At 43.7% G+C, this 15695-nt stretch overlaps 2 protein-coding genes across 2 annotated transcripts; one reads left to right on the top strand and one right to left on the bottom strand.

Annotated features, from left to right (window-relative positions):
* The first annotated feature begins 127 nt into the window (after positions 1-127).
* Positions 128-2969, top strand: TMEM50A (transmembrane protein 50A). The gene is made up of 6 exons (XM_009993566.1): positions 128-240; positions 629-741; positions 1038-1105; positions 1283-1375; positions 2588-2648; positions 2924-2969. The coding sequence occupies exons 1-6, from the start codon at positions 148-150 to the stop codon at positions 2967-2969; spliced, it is 474 nt and encodes a 157-aa protein (XP_009991868.1). The 5' UTR covers positions 128-147.
* A 2070-nt stretch (positions 2970-5039) lies between these two features.
* On the bottom strand, positions 5040-13686 carry LOC104384751 (RH-like protein). Its single transcript, XM_010008385.1, has 10 exons — positions 13563-13686; positions 12186-12378; positions 11261-11411; positions 10528-10669; positions 8373-8533; positions 7475-7612; positions 7118-7248; positions 6382-6461; positions 5665-5738; positions 5040-5066 (listed from the first exon to the last, which is right to left on the bottom strand). Exons 1-10 carry the CDS (start codon positions 13684-13686, stop codon positions 5040-5042), a joined length of 1221 nt encoding a protein of 406 aa, XP_010006687.1.
* Positions 13687-15695: the final 2009 nt, after the last annotated feature.

The raw sequence follows: 15695 nt of genomic DNA, 5'->3' as shown, positions 1-15695 counted from the left end.
GCTGCTCTGCTCGGTCCTCCCCCGGGAAGGGCTCCTGCCTCGGAGGTTCCCAGGTAGCGTGTGGCAGTTCCACGCCTTGCCCTGCGTGGGTTCCCTCTTGGAAAGAAATGCCCCGTTTTCTTCTCTCGTTCTTCAGGGCGCTGAAAAATGTCGGGTTTTCTGGAGAGTTTGAGGTGCTCGGAGTGTGTTGACTGGGGGGAGAAAAGAAACACGATTGCTTCTGTGGCTGCGGGAGTGCTGGTACGTTGGGCTTCTCTTACCGCTTCTCAGACACAGCCCGTGAGATAAAACATCTTTAGCTGTTTGGAAGTGAAAGGAAGAACGGGGAGATGTTGTCCTTGTATGTAGCAGCAGAGTTAGGGACAAGATCTGCTGCTGACACCCACACGTTACTTTGTTTTGCAGCTTCTATCCATCTAATAATTATTGGAGTAGAGGAATCTGGTTTTCATTTAACCTTATTCCTAAGTTGATACCAAAATGAGTTGTGCTATCACTTGATTCTGGATTGGGGACCATAAGGATGACTTTCTATATTAACATTATTATTCCTACAGCCATCTTATATATTGTTAAAAGATTTATGTACATATTTTAAGCTACTGTGCTCTTTTCTGTTTTTTAATAGTTTTTCACAGGTTGGTGGATAATCATAGATGCAGCTGTAAAATACCCTAAAATGGAAGACTTCAACCATTCCTACCATGCTTGTGGGGTTATAGCCACGATTGCATTCCTAATGTAAGTGTCATTTTTAAGCAGAGCTGCACACGTGGAGTATCCTGAATTTCTCTCTTATATTGGTTGATATTTATAGTAAGGAACCATTTTTAAAAATTAAGCTTGTAGCGCAGGGCAAAGTGTTATTAGTCTTTGGAAAAATGCTTTTAAGTTTTAGCTTTGCCCCTCTGAAAAAAAAAAAAAGGTAAGAAATACAACATCATCTTTTTTTATATAGGTTTCTGAGAAGTTTCTGCTGTTGTTTTGTAAAAACATACCTCTTGATTTGCCTGTTTCTACCCTGTTTCCTCGCACAGGATCAACGCGGTGTCCAACGGACAAGTGAGGGGTGACAGTTACAGCGAGGGCTGTCTGGGACAAACAGGTATGGGGACACAGGCTGGTGTGTACCACAGCCCTGGGGAGCTGCTGGAGGACCTGTCAGAGCTGTACCAGTGTGTGTGGGCTGTCTCTGTGCACAGCTCTGGTGTGTCACAGCAGGAGCTCTGAAACAAAAGGGTGTCTGTGCTGGGACACAAAACATCCCCACGTCTTTTTCAAGGGGCTCGGATCTGGCTCTTCATTGGGTTCATGATGGCCTTTGGATCTCTGATTGCTTCCATGTGGATCCTCTTTGGAGGCTATGTTGTGAAAGGTGAGATACAGCATGGATATGATCTGGTTTTGAAAGTTTGAAGTGTTTTTTTTAGAACTTATTCTAACTAGTTTCTAGGCAAGTTCAGTTTCAATGTTTTGGTTCCTTACACATCACCATTGCATAGTATCTGCTATTATCAGGTGGGTTTTATCTACTTAGAAGCCACAAAGCTTCCAACTAGGCTCATTAGAAACACAAGTTCTGGTCACCTGGGAACTGCACTGATTAATTATAATTAATAATTAAACTGCTGCAGTTATATTCTAGTAATTCCTTGGGTGAACACTTATTCCTAGAATAAGAATTACTGATTTTGTGCAAATCGCCCAAATGTTTCAATTTGTTGCTTTAAATTTATACCTTAAAACCTACCATGGTCAGTTTTGTGGCAGTAAATGTTGAGGAAAACATGGAAACTGCAGTGTTTGCTTTGGAAAAAATCTTTTTGGTTTTTTTTTTCCACAAGGAAACAAAGTTATTTAAGTACTACAAGTACTACTTGAGCCTGGTGCTGAAGTGAGTCAGGGCACATGGGTGGGTTTGTTTCATTTCCATTCTCCACAGCTTTGGCCTTGCTGGATTCCCAGGGAATTTTCAGGGGAACAGGTTAATTAGATAAATAGTTGTGCTTCTAAAGTGCACTCCCAGTTTGTATAGTGTCATTATGTATGAATACAGATGTGTGTGCACTTAGATGCACATTCCAAACAGGATGTGTCATCCCAAGTAATAATCACAGTCTTTATGAGCATGGCATTTGAGATGCACACTTTGGGTCAGAGAACAGGAGAGGCTTTTTGACTTGGAAAACTAAATGGATTGGGGGGGAGCACAAAAGCCAATTAATTAACTTTCCAGGGGGCTAAGGCTGAGGCTTCTGTGTCCCACAACAGAGATGGGAGTTGGGGGCATCTTGTCTGGGAGCTGCTCAGTGCTGTCTTAATTCCATGTGAGAACAATCTGGTTTGGCAGATTTATGTGGTAGAATAACTAAGTGTTTTTTTTCACTTCACCCCTGTGTCTAGTCAGGAATTCTGACTCATAACAGGCCCCTCTCTAACTCTATTCCTTCCCACTCCAGTTGTTCATATTTAAAAGAAGCTGGTTACCTTTTGCCAGAACTTAACCCACATAGTGTTTCTGGAATGTGAGAGATGGGATATTCATTAAAACTTCTCAAAAATTCATGGGAATTCTTTCTTTTCTTAGAAAAACCAATTGTATATCCAGGAATTGCTGTTTTTTTCCAGAATGCATTCATCTTTTTTGGGTAAGACACTCTTCCTTTGTTAATTTCTTACCTGTTTATAATTATTAAAACTGAAACTTGCTGTAATATTTATTATTTTAAGCTCTGTTTTGTAACTAGACAGGGGTGAATAATCTGCTGATTATTCAGAATTCTGGGCTCTGTCTGCATAAGTTTTGTTGCAGGACCAGGACTTAAAAATACTACAATTTGCTCCCTGCAATAGTGTCTTTAAAATACTAGAGATTTGATTTGCTCTGGGTTGTACTCATGGCTCTTCATTCTCTTTCAAACAGAGGACTGGTCTTCAAATTTGGTCGCACAGAAGATCTGTGGCAGTAAACACACCCTGAGCTGCTCTGGCTGGGCTGGCTTTTTAACTGCAGGCTCCCTGGGTTTTGTAAAACCATTTTGTAAACAGTGACCTTCAATTGTGTCTAAAGAGAAAACAAGGAAATCTTAAATCCTAGCACTAAAACTCCTGGTTCTATTCTGTTTCATGTTTTTACTCTTGAATGTTGATGTCAATGTTGTCATGTTTTTGACCAATGCAGAATTGCTACAAGCAACCATGGCAGTCACTTTTATGATAGGATGTTTGCTACAAGTAAATAGGATAGTGGAAAACTGAGGTATTTAACCAGCTGTTTCTATCATGTTATTTACAATTCAGGACTTACTAAAAATGCTTTAAACCAACTTTTTAACGTATATTTATTAAATATTTCCTATATCTGGACAATATAACCATTTCTTCAATTTCAAAACGTACTGATGTGTGGCTTTTCTTGCATAATACAGAACTGTGCTCCTTTGGGATTTTTTTTTTTACACACACCCCCCCATCCCCAAATATTTAATTTATCCTATGGAGATAATGAGTAACAACTCCCTGTGGCTGTGCATAACAGGATAGAGGCACAAGTACAACTTGTGCAGTGGCTCTGGATGGAGGTACCTCATGCACAAAACTTGCTGTCAGCTACTTTCTAACCACTGTAAAATAAAGGGAGAGAGCTCTTCAGGTCAGAGTTCAGGAAGAATAATAGAATCACAGAATCACTTTGGTTGGAAAAGACCTTCAAGGTCAGAGTCCAACCATTAACCCTACTCTCTCAAGTCTAGCACTGAGCCATGTCCCCAAGCACCACGTCCACACAACTCTTAAACACATCCAGGGATGGTGACTCAACCACCTCCCTGGGCAGCACATTCCAATGTCTGACAACCCTTTCAGAGAAAAAGTTCTTCCCAATGTTCAGCACCCATGGAATGGTGAGAGAGCTCTGCTGTACCAGCCCCTCCCTCTGCTCTTATCTAGGCTTGTTGCTTAAGAAATCAATGATAAAAGACACATGGGGAAAAGGAAGGGAATAAAATACTATTCCTTAAAAGCATTTCTGCTGGAGAACAGCTTGTGTTGCAGCAGCATTGCCTCCAGTCTTACATTTTCCCTCATTACTTTAAGCATGCTGAATAAATAAAAACCATCAAACTTTGACTTTTTTTATTCTGTAAGCATTTTTGAAAGAGGTTTGTTGTTTTTTTTTTCTATGCCAATTATTTTGAAACAAAGCATCACAATCCATTTTAAAAACAAGGGGTTGTTTGCACAGAAGCCTCCTGCTTGTCTCAGAGTAACACAGCTCAAGGTAAGACACTTCCCAAACAGGGTCTTGGCACCAAGAAGCACCAAGGATTATTCCTCTCCAGTTGTTCCCACCCTCAGGGCAGCCAGAGCTGCCCCTGTGCTGGTGCAAGGCTGTTCTGAGGTTTGCTGCCACATCTTGAATATGAACGATACCATTGATTTCAGGGACATCATCCACAAGCAGAACAATTTCACTTCTTGCCATCTGAACTTCCAAATAGCCTGAGACAAATAATTACAGCTTTTCCTTGAACCACTCAGATAACTCAAAGAATTCAGTTCTGGCTCCAATCCAGCTCACCAAATCCTGGCTTAACAAGGTCTTCAACAGAATTAATTTACCTTAAAAAGAAGTACTTTAATGCTTCAGTAGATAAGAATGAGTATCTACTCCATGAAAAATTATCCTTTAAAAGATGTGCTTTGGCTTTTAAAGTTGGGAGCCAAAAATGTAAGCTTGGGAGCTCAAAACTTCCAAGCATTTTGATGAATAAGCCACTACAGCAATGAGTGCAGCCAACTTGTTTGTACACATCCTACAAAACCAAAACATTGAAGGTGAGACCAACAAAGCAGAAAAGCAAAATTAATTGTGAGTTTGCATCTGTAAATTTACACCCTGTATTGTTAATTTTTTGTGTGTCCACTGGGATGGCTTTTTTTTTGAGCCTGAGATTTTATATGTAAATGCTCTATTAACTTTCTCTAGTTAAAACAGGAAAATCTTATCTTGGTCAAATCAGTCCATTGGGTTCCTCTGTTCAAAATCCAACAGCCAAATGGGGAAACTGTGAAGACAAACATTCTTTTATCAGAACATTTTATGCATCAAATAGTCATATAAAAAGGCAATGGACAACCTTGTTAGAAGCTGATTTTCATCCATTTCTTCTGTAATTCAGATCTAGCACCACAATCAGCACCTAAAGGTGCTCAAGGCCTGTGTTTGTGCATCAGGCTGCAGCCAGGAAAGTCTGTTTTCATAAAGAGCACCTTTCATACCATTCACTGGCTTCTAAAAATCCCTCCCTTAGTCTCAAGTCTCCTCAGGGACTATGTGAACCCAGGAGGCCAGGGCTGCAAATCCCAGAGAATCTCTGAGCATTTAGGAGGACATGTTACAACAAACAAGATCATTTCTGATTTATGCCTGTGCTCACCAACACCTCTGACAACCCCAGCTGAAGACTACACACATTTATCATATCCAGGCTCTGAATCAACTGTGGGAACAGTTCATCCATCACAAATATGGCATCCAAAATGTGCTGTGAAATGGAATTATTCCCCCTTTTTCTCTTTCAAAACAAATGCCTGAAGTTCTTCATCAGGGTCAACAAGATGCAATATATAACCCCACACAGCTAATTTTACATTGAAACTCACCTCCCAGTAAAACTGGTCATCAAAGTACTTTGATACAGGTGTGGTCTTAAATGGTCTGAGATTTAATATTAAACCTGTTTGTAAAAAATAAATATATCCAATATAAATATATGTATCAGGGAAAAGAGAAGATTGTGTGTAACTGGAGATTTCATGGTAACATGTATCTAAATGTGACACAGATCAAAATACAAATTCAGAATTAAATGCTCCAGCACAGCCCCTTCACTCAAGCTTACCTTAAGTAGAAAGAAGCTTGCTAGGATCAAGGTTTGTGATATTAAAATTTAATTACTCTGGGTAACAAAGCCAGGTTCTAAAAAATGCATAAAAAATCATTAAGTTCTTGCATGAAAAATGCCTGTGCACTTAAAAAGCCACCAGGGTTATCAGCACTGGTAGCTTGGGATTTTCAATCTCACACATCTCTTGTCTGGAGTTTGAAGGCAGCTGTTAAAATCAACTACACCAATGGAAAAGTGGTGCTATGAGGCTGTTTCTGTTGAATACAGCTCTTTAAAAGACAGGCTTTGAAGGGTCCCTGCATTCATGTTTCCCTTGGCAGCTTCTACAAATAATTTACCCAGAGAAATAATTTCTGAGCCCCAGTTCAAGTGGCCTCTCCTTGCTACACTGCTGTGGTAGCAGGAGTGGTAAGATGAGGTACCCCCTCCCCCCAGGAAATGAGGTCTTAATGAAACATCTTTCAATACTGACCTGTAATAAAACCTGTTACCAAGGCAACACTGATGGTCTGGCAGATGGCACCAAGGTGAGTCATGACCAAAGAACCCAAGCTGAAAAGCAAAATGTTTCAACTTAAATTCAGACTGTGAAGGAATCTCTCTATGCAGTGTTCTACATCAAACCCCCTCAGAAAGATTATGTTAGTCTTGAATCACTTTGAAGCTGCAGTTAGATGTTTAAGAGATCCTACCAGAAACCTAATCCAGACTTCAGAGAGACATATTTTGCCCTTAGAAACCATCACTGTGGCACTAAAACATCATTACATTTGTCTGTTTTAATAAGAAACACTGTGATTAATTCTGCAGAAACTGAGAAAATCAGAGAATTTCTTCTATGACACGAAATGAGCTTGATATGCAAAAAAACCACCAACTTATGGAGAACACCCTTAACTGAGCCCTTCACCTTCTGCAGGGTATCTCCCCAAGTGTATCTGTCAGTGCAGTGTCCAGTCTTGGCTTTAGTCCAAGCTGACAATCTTGCCCTTCACTCAGAGTTAAAGCTCCATTCAAAGGAAAATGCTGATTTCTGCCCCCCTGTGTTAGCACACAAAGCTCCCCAAAACACATCCTAAAAGCCAAAATGAGTCTTGGAATGATACACATCCCCAGCCCTCATCTCCTATGCCTGCTGCATTTAATCTTAAATTAAAAGGGGGACAGGATTAGCTAAGCTTATTACTTACTAGGAAGAATTTATGTACCTTGATATATTAATCCATCCTTCTATTCCTACGAGAAGGAGGTGGGCAAGACCCCCAAGCACCGCAGGCAAGCCAAAAGTGAAATGAACTCCAGTGGCATCATGGATCTTGAGAGCAGGATTCAAGCATCTCTGGGGAGAAGAAAAGGTCTAATTGATACAGCAAAAGGTGAGTTGATAACAGCAGATTACAAATAAACTTTGGTCTTGCAAGCTGCAAATGTGGGCTCTGCTTGTTTCCTAGCTCTGATCTCTTTGAAAGAGAGATTTCCCTTGAGGTATCCTACATTAGAAAAGAAGTTCATAAAGCTTAAACAAAAAAAAACAACAAACAACCATTTGAGGTTTTGAGTATTACCTGTAAGCAGGAAGATCCTAATATGGCTATCACACTGGCCAGCAGACCCAAAATCATGGCAATCCAAGGATGCTGGATGCTGCCCATTGCATAACCAACAGCGACGCCGCCTGCGAGGGCTGCACTGTGGATATCAGTCTGGGAATAAAACATGGAGTGAGAACTCAAGTCATCACTTTTAGCAGCCCAGTATCACTGATGGGTATTCTCACGCACATCTGATCCCTTCAGGATTCAGAGTGAATGCTCTTTGCTACATAAGAAGGACATGGAGCTGTTGGAGTGAGTCCAGGGGAGGCCATGCAGCTGATCCAAGGCTGGAGCAGCTCTGCTCTGGAGACAGGCTGGGAGAGCTGGGGTGTTCAGCCTGGAGAAGAGAAGGCTCCAGGGAGACCTTAGAGCACCTTCCAGGGCCTGAAGGGGCTCCAGGAAAGCTGGAGAGGGGCTTGGGACAGGGGCAGGGAGGGAGAGGACAAAGGGGGATGGATTAAAACTGGAAGAGGGGAGATTGAGGTTGGACATGAGGAGGAAATTCTTGGCTGTGAGGGTGGTGAGAGCCTGGCCCAGGTTGCCCAGGGAAGCTGTGGCTGCCCCATCCCTGGCAGTGTTGAAGGGCAGGTTGGATGGGGCTTGGAGCAGCCTGGGCTGGTGGGAGGTGTCCCTGCCCATGCAGGGGGTTGGATCTAGATGATCTTTAAGGTCCCTTCCAACCCAAACCATTCTCTGATAAACTACAATCTGAGAACATAAATTCTAAGTTCCAGCTTCAGCTTGGGAGACTGTCAGGCTGAAAACTTGGGATCTGATACAGCTGGTAACAGCTCTGACACTTTCAGTGCAATGCTGAGGGTAACAGAAAAATCTCTTTCCAAAGCCATGATTTCCTCTCAGGTCTCACCATTCTGAACTTTCCATCCTTTGTGGTCAGAACAGACAACACGAAGGCAGTCACAGCACTCACTGCAAGGGCAAAGTAGGTGTTGTAGATTGCTGTCTGCCTGTAGTTACTAAAGAGCACAGAATTGAAGCTTGGCCAGAACACCCAGAGAAAGAGAGTACCTGGAGATAAAGACAAGCAATTCTCATTACCTGCTCTAAAACATGACGAATTGGGCTGTTCCTGAAGAGCTCCAGCCCACATTTTGCATTTTCTGCAATTCCCATAAACAAAGGGTAACACTTCACAATGCAGACAGCCCTGAGAGCTGCCTGCTGGCTCAACACCTTCCCAGCACACACCACTGCCATGGCAAACACAGCCAAGGCACAGCTCCACTGACCTCTGCCTGGTCCTTCACAGAGCTTTTTTCTAGAACACCTTGAACTTTATCTTTAGTGTGAGGGTGATGAGACATTGGCCTAGGTTGCCCAGGGAAGCTGTGGCTGCCCCATCCCTGGCAGTGTGGAAGGGCAGGTTGGATGGGGCTTGGAGCAACCTGGGCTGGTGGGAGGTGTCCCTGCCCATGCAGGGGGGGTTGGATCTAGGTGATTTTTAAGGTTCCTTCCAATCCAATCCATTCTATGATCTCTTATCCCCTCAAACTCAGGTTCAGATACAAGTGGGAACAAACCCACTGCTGATTTCCAAACAATCAGCATCCTGCCCATCCTGCACAGCCAGCAGAAACTTGCTCCTTGGCCAAAATTTCTGTCCCTTTTTGTGGAACTGTGGCATATCTGTTCAAAACCAGTTGCAAGAAAGGATTAAAGGGAGCCAAAAAGGAAAACAGCTCAGTGGTACAAATTACTACAAAGTAACCCAAACTGCACTTCAGAATGTTCTTTACTTTGGCTACCAGTACAATTGGTGCTGATTGCTTTGCCTCCTGGCAGGGTTTGAAGTGAAAAAGAGGATGAACTGGATGATAAGAATAGAATCCTCCCTATTCTGCTAAGATTACTCCAGAGGAGGGCTAAATCCCAACAGCTTGAGCTGAGATGATCATGCTCCACCAACTCAGCTACACACAGCATAGCTTTCTTATCTGTAGAAGAGTTACCTACTGAATAGGTCCCCAGTATGTGGGTCAAAAAGAACAATTCACTGTCCTCCTGTAAGATCTCTGCACAGTGTCACACCTCCATGACCACACAAGCTTTGCTAACAAGAGGAATAAAAACAGGTTCTCCTGCTTCTATGACCTCGGAGCTCATTGTCAGCATTTAGGAATCTCAGGCTCTGTCGAACAAGTTCACTGCTTGGCAGGACACATATTTTCCAATGGGCATGTGGATCCACACGCACAGATCAAATTCCAGCCAGCAGAGGGAAGTCGGTGGCCTCTAGACCACACACTCCAACCTGTGCCCCTGCTCCCGGAGCTGAGCCTGGTCCTGAATGACAACGCAAACAAGTGACAGTTTATTTTGCCTTGTCCAGTCATTATTTTTTGCTGTCAACTTCCAAAGATAACGCTCTGTTCTCCATGCCACAGAGGTAAAACGAATAAAGTTTAGAATAATGATAAATAAAATTACTTCTGTAAGAAAAAGGTGGCACTCCCAGACACTCAGACTGTCATGACCCAGATCCTTCTCGTGTGCTTGTTTATCATTTTCCCCACCTTTCATCAGGCTTTTATCTCTTCATTTACATTCCTAGGCAGGGACTGCCTGTTTCTATCTCTGTACAGCACCTTGCAAAACAAAACTTAAGCCTTGGCCCCAGCTGGGAACTGCAAGCACTACTGAAATACAAATAACAACTTCAACTTTGGTGTGTAGGAGCCTCACCAACTACACGAGCCCAAAGGGGACAACCGAGTTGGAGAGGGAAAGGTTAACCTGCCATAGCCTTTGTGCTGAGACTGACAGAAGCAAACTAAGCCCCAGCCCTGGCAGGAGTGGCTTAGATGCCTGGTAGGAAACATGCTGAGACTCACCAACTCATTGTCAGAAACCACCAGCCACAGCAGCACCCTCTTCTAAGCCCAGCTGCATTCAGAGCTGCACTGTGCAGGTAAAAGCTTCAGTGTGCTGTGGTCAGTCCCCAGAAACATCCCTTATGTTCTCACTGCAATTCCCTCTTCCAGCTGTTAAAGCAAATGCCTTACCCAACATGGAGAATAAATCTGACTTGGGGGTACTTGAACTCTTCTCAGCCCTTGGGGATGGCTCAGGGAATTGTGAGGAGACTGCCAGACCAAAGTAGGCTCCAAACAGGTGAACATGCATCAGGCTGTTAGAATATGGAACCTGTAGCAAGAGAATAATCACATTTGTGGTTTATTTCATCCCATAGGAAGCCTTTGGTGTAGTTCTTCACATAGTTGCTCATGTAACCTCCCTACCAGGAGTTCATTTTCACAGTCCTTCAGTTTATGCAGAAGTTATCTGAATTCAAGGTAAACACACAATTCATATACAGAGAGTTTGGATCCTGGTCTGATTCTGCTAGTACACCATTCCCATGGGAAATCTTCCAGACTGAACTGACACAGGGAGGGGGTGAAGTTTAAAGGCAGTTAGTGCCTTAGCAGAGTTCAAGGCATGTGCTGGGGACAGGCAGGGCACAGGAAAGGCCCAGTGCTCTGCATCCCAATCCATCAGACCAGCTCAGCCTTGAAGGCCAAGAAACAGCCAATTCTATGGCATATGCAGGGTTTGGAGTTCAAGGTGCTTAACTATAGTCCCAAAGCCAAATTTAATCTCTTAATGAAAACATAGCCACAATCTAAGTGAGATGAAACACACTGATCTTCCTGTCAGCTGAGCACCACCAAAAGGCAACATTCCCAAGTCCCAGTGAAACGTTTCCCAGCATGCAGGGAAATCACACTCCTGTACCTCCAGGTATAACGTGTTGATACATCTGCTGATATGGAAAAATATGATCTCCACAACTGTCATCAGAATCAACTGCAGAGGATTAGCCCTTCCAAGAATAACTCCAGTGGAGATGACCACAGAAGTCATACTCACAGAAGCCTGTGTTATTCTGAAATTAAAGAAAGGAAAGAAAAATTAATTCTAGATTAGGATCACACCAGAACCAAGAACAAAAGAAGGACAGACAGTAAAATGTACTTAAAAACTCCTAAAATGTCTTCAAGGGAGGGGATTCTGCCCCTCTATTCTGCTCTAGTGAGACCCCATCTGGAGTTCTGTGCACAGCTCTGGAGCCCTCAGCACAGGGAAGATATGGAGCTGTTGGAGAGGATCTAGAGGAGGCTACAAACATGACCCAAGGGCTGGAGCAGCTCTGCTCTGGAGACAGGCTGGGAGAGTTGGGGTGTTCAGCCTGGAGAAGAGAAGGCTCCAGGGAGACATTAGAGCACCTTCCAGGGCCTGAAGGGGCTCCAGGAAAGCTGGGGAGGGACTTGGGACAAGGGCAAGGAGGGAGAGGACAAGGGGGATGGATTAAAACTGGAAGAGGGGAGATGGAGGTTGGACATGAGGAGGAAATTGTTGGGTGTGAGGGTGGTGAGAGCCTGGCCCAGGTTGCCCAGGGAAGCTGTGGCTGCCCCATCCCTGGCAGTGTTGAAGGGCAGGTTGGATGGGGCTTGGAGCAGCCTGGGCTGGTGGGAGGTGTCCCTGCCCATGCAGGGGGTTGGATCTAGATGATCTTTAAAGTTCCTTCCAACCCAAACCATTCTGTGATCCTAAATCTGACTGTGCTAATTCATGAGTGAGTCCATATAACAAGGCACTATCCACCACAAAAAACAGTTAGAAGTTCTAGATTATTCCAGTTCTAACACTAACTAATTACCTTTTCAGACTATCATCAAACCAGCTTGACCCTCCAATAAGGAAATGTAATAAAGCTTCTACCAGAACGGAGCATTGGACACCAACTGCAATGATCAGGAGGTTGAATCCAGTGCTGCTAAACCCGTATCTTTTCAGAAATGTCAGGAAAAAGCCAAATCCAAACACCATCATGTGGTTGACATCTTGAAAAGCTGCATGACAGAAAAGACCAAGACAGCAGTGAACTTATTAATAGAGACTGGATTCTGATTACCAAAAAAAAATCCAAATCACAATTAACTAAGAAGCCTTCGATAAAAAATTCAGGTGCCATTAGTATTTTGTGCTTTCAAAGAATTCCAGAGCTTTCTTCCCAAGCCATAAGTAATCAGAAAAACAACACCCTTGACCCTGAATTTATTTTTAGAAAGGGATCAGAACAGATGCCATAGGATGGGTGTTGAGGGCTCAAAAAGCAGGACAGAAATGAGGTACCTTTAGCAAAGAAAACTGGACATTCATTTCCCCCAAGGTGACTTTAAGGAGCTTAAGTTGGTCTCTCTGGGGGGGATTCCTGTGAATTGAGTGCTGATTGATTCCTTGAGAACATTAGGGAAGAAATGTGTTACAAAGAGAAACCTGTACAATGTCCTCGGCTGGGCAGAAGAAACAGAAATAGCAGTAGGAGGAGATGAATGTGGAAATGAGCATAAAAGAGGCTTTCCAAGAGAGAAGCTCTTGGATCTGCAGGCTTGGAAACACCACCCAGGACAAGCCAACAGTCATATTCTTATACAATTGTGACAGCCTCTACATCCTGCAAATATCAAACAGCTGGTAAGTGGGTCTCATTTTTCAACCTATAAAACAGGGAGGGTAACACAAGAATGTCACCAGGCTTAACCAGCTCATGTTTACACAAGACTCTCAATACACAACACATTGTGGCTGTAGCACAACCATTATCATGCATTCCTCAATGCACAAAATTCATCTGCAGAATATATTTAAGCCCTTAATTCCACTGTATTCGCTTCATGCGTTTACATCAAGAATTCAAATGGAAAACACTGCCATCTGACTTCCTCCTCTGTAGCCCAACACCCTGACATGCAAAGACCTCATGTAACAGAGAGCAGTGCCTGCCCTCAGAAATTCATGTTCGTAAGAACCAAGATTACCACAGGCAGCAGAAAACAGACCAGAAATGCAATTTAGTACCACTTATGTCTTCCTTCACTGTCTTTGCTTTTTATAAAGAAACACACACCAGAAGAGGCAACATAGGGTACTTAAAAGGACAGTAAAAACATTCTACTTCTCACTAACCAAGACACAAACCTGCTGAATCTCATCTCTGCAAAAGAAAAGCAGACATGAACCCTCCTGATCTTACCTGGGTAGGGAATGAGTGGTGATATGTCAAACCCTAAGAAGAAAAAGAGGACCATGCAAACAGCTTCCAGGCACAGGATGAGCCATGGGACACTGGTTAGGAAGTTGCGGTAGGTAGAAGCCATTGTGCTCTGAACTACTTGAAGCACAAACACATTAATACTTTTTTTCTCTATAAAAATGTTCCAGTAACCTCAAACCAATAGAAAAGGAGGTGGGGAATAAAAACTCAGAGAGATAAAAAGCCCAAGAGGCATCATCAAGGAACACTCTCCTTATCTGTGGCACGTCATGAGCCCAAACCTACAACGGGCATGGACTGAACTCAGAAAGTGCTCATGGACACCGACCCAGGAAGCTGCCAGGATTGGGATGCTCCAGGACATCATCCACACAGTCCCTCAGCTGGTGCTGAACTTCACAGATCAGCTGAGTGGCAAACAAAGAAGATCATGGACTCACAGGAGGAGGATGTTGAAGTTTCTTCAAAACCATTCTTTATTCACACTGTTTGGATCATCTCTGTGGCCTCCTCTGGACTCTCTCCAGCAGCTCCATGTCCTTCCTGTCTTGGGAGCTCCACACCTGGACACAGCTGGGGAGGGACTTTGGACAAGGGCAGGGAGTGAGAGGACATAGGGGAATGGATGAAAAGTCGCAGAGGGGAGATGGAGGTTGGACATGAGGAGGAAATTGTTGGGTGTGAGGGTGGTGAGAGCCTGGCCCAGGTTGCCCAGGGAAGCTGTGGCTGCCCCATCCCTGGCAGTGTTGAAGGGCAGGTTGGATGGGGCTTGGAGCAGCCTGGGCTGGTGGGAGGTGTCCCTGCCCATGCAGGGGGTTGGAACCTGATGATCTTTAAGGTCCCTTCCCACCCAAACCATCCCATGATCAATTATGTACCTATGCACAGACACTGCAATTTGTTAAGTAAGATTATTTGGCTCTTAATTCAATTTATGAATAAGAACATTACTATCTCTTCAGCAATCACTGGGCTTTTGGTAAACTGAAATGCTTCCCTCTTCAGGTAATCCAGGAGTTTAAAGTGTTGCAATTATGCCTCAGACTTCCTCCTTTGAGGCCATTTCAAAAGGAGTGCTGTGCCTGCAAGCTGGACTTGGAGGTAGCACCAATGCACACAAATGGTGAGAAAGCCACCTGCTGGTGACAGAAACATGATCAGAGAAAAACATTTGCAGTTCACTTAGATTTTAGGACATTTTTCCACTTGCAAACCCAGGCTATAGGGCACAATACCCATTTTCAAGTAATCTGTGAAAGGTTTGTCCCTGTGATGACAACTTGCACCTTCCTCACGTGCAATATCCAATTGCTTTACCAGCCTAACAAAATCATTAATGTCCTTACCCCCCTTTCAGAAATTCCCACGCAGTATTCAAACCACTTCCCCAGATGTGCAGAGCTCTGCCCTGACTTCAGAATAACCCCAATGCAGAAAGTTCTATATTCAGCTCTTTCTCATGGGAGTTCTGGGATCACGTGGGTAACTCCTACAGAACCAGGACGCCTGGTGAATTTTCTCTGACCAAGGTAATAGCTGAGACAGCAATTTAGAATTGATTTAGTTAACTGATGCAGTCTGTCTGTGTAGTATATTAATTCAATATAGCTAATTAGCTTTTATCTGTCTCCTGACAAGACAGAAAACACCCTCAGGACTCATACCTAGGACAAGAATGACCCAGATCTGCTTCCACCATTTTGCCTGGGTCAAATGAACAAAATTAGCTCTTTTGACACTTTTTACCAAATCTCCTAGCACCGTTAACACTCAGGGAAAACACACCAAAGCCCAGGAAATTATCCATGCTTTTCCCTCAGGATGACCTGCCACACTGTAAATGCTGATGCTGTTTTCCGGCTTAAACTCCCTCCCAAACAGAAATATCTCACCTCAGTGACGTCAGACAGGGTGAAATACAAGAATAACTTTCAAATTAGAGCCCCACTACCAGCAAAACATCCCCAGGGACTCAGCAGCCTCATCTGCCCCTGCTCTGTGACACTTTTAATGCTCTGTTGGGACCCACGGGTCTCAGACTCAGCCTAGAATGACCCCTGCTCACGGAGGCCCGTGACCCCCCAGAGAAGCGAGGAACGCTGGTGCCACCCA

The sequence above is a fragment of the Chaetura pelagica genome, unplaced genomic scaffold (assembly GCF_000747805.2).
Source record: "Chaetura pelagica isolate M959 unplaced genomic scaffold, ChaPel_1.0 scaffold1310, whole genome shotgun sequence".
NCBI classification, from domain to species: Eukaryota; Metazoa; Chordata; class Aves; order Apodiformes; family Apodidae; genus Chaetura; species Chaetura pelagica.
This window is presented reverse-complemented; position numbering and strand designations above follow the sequence as displayed.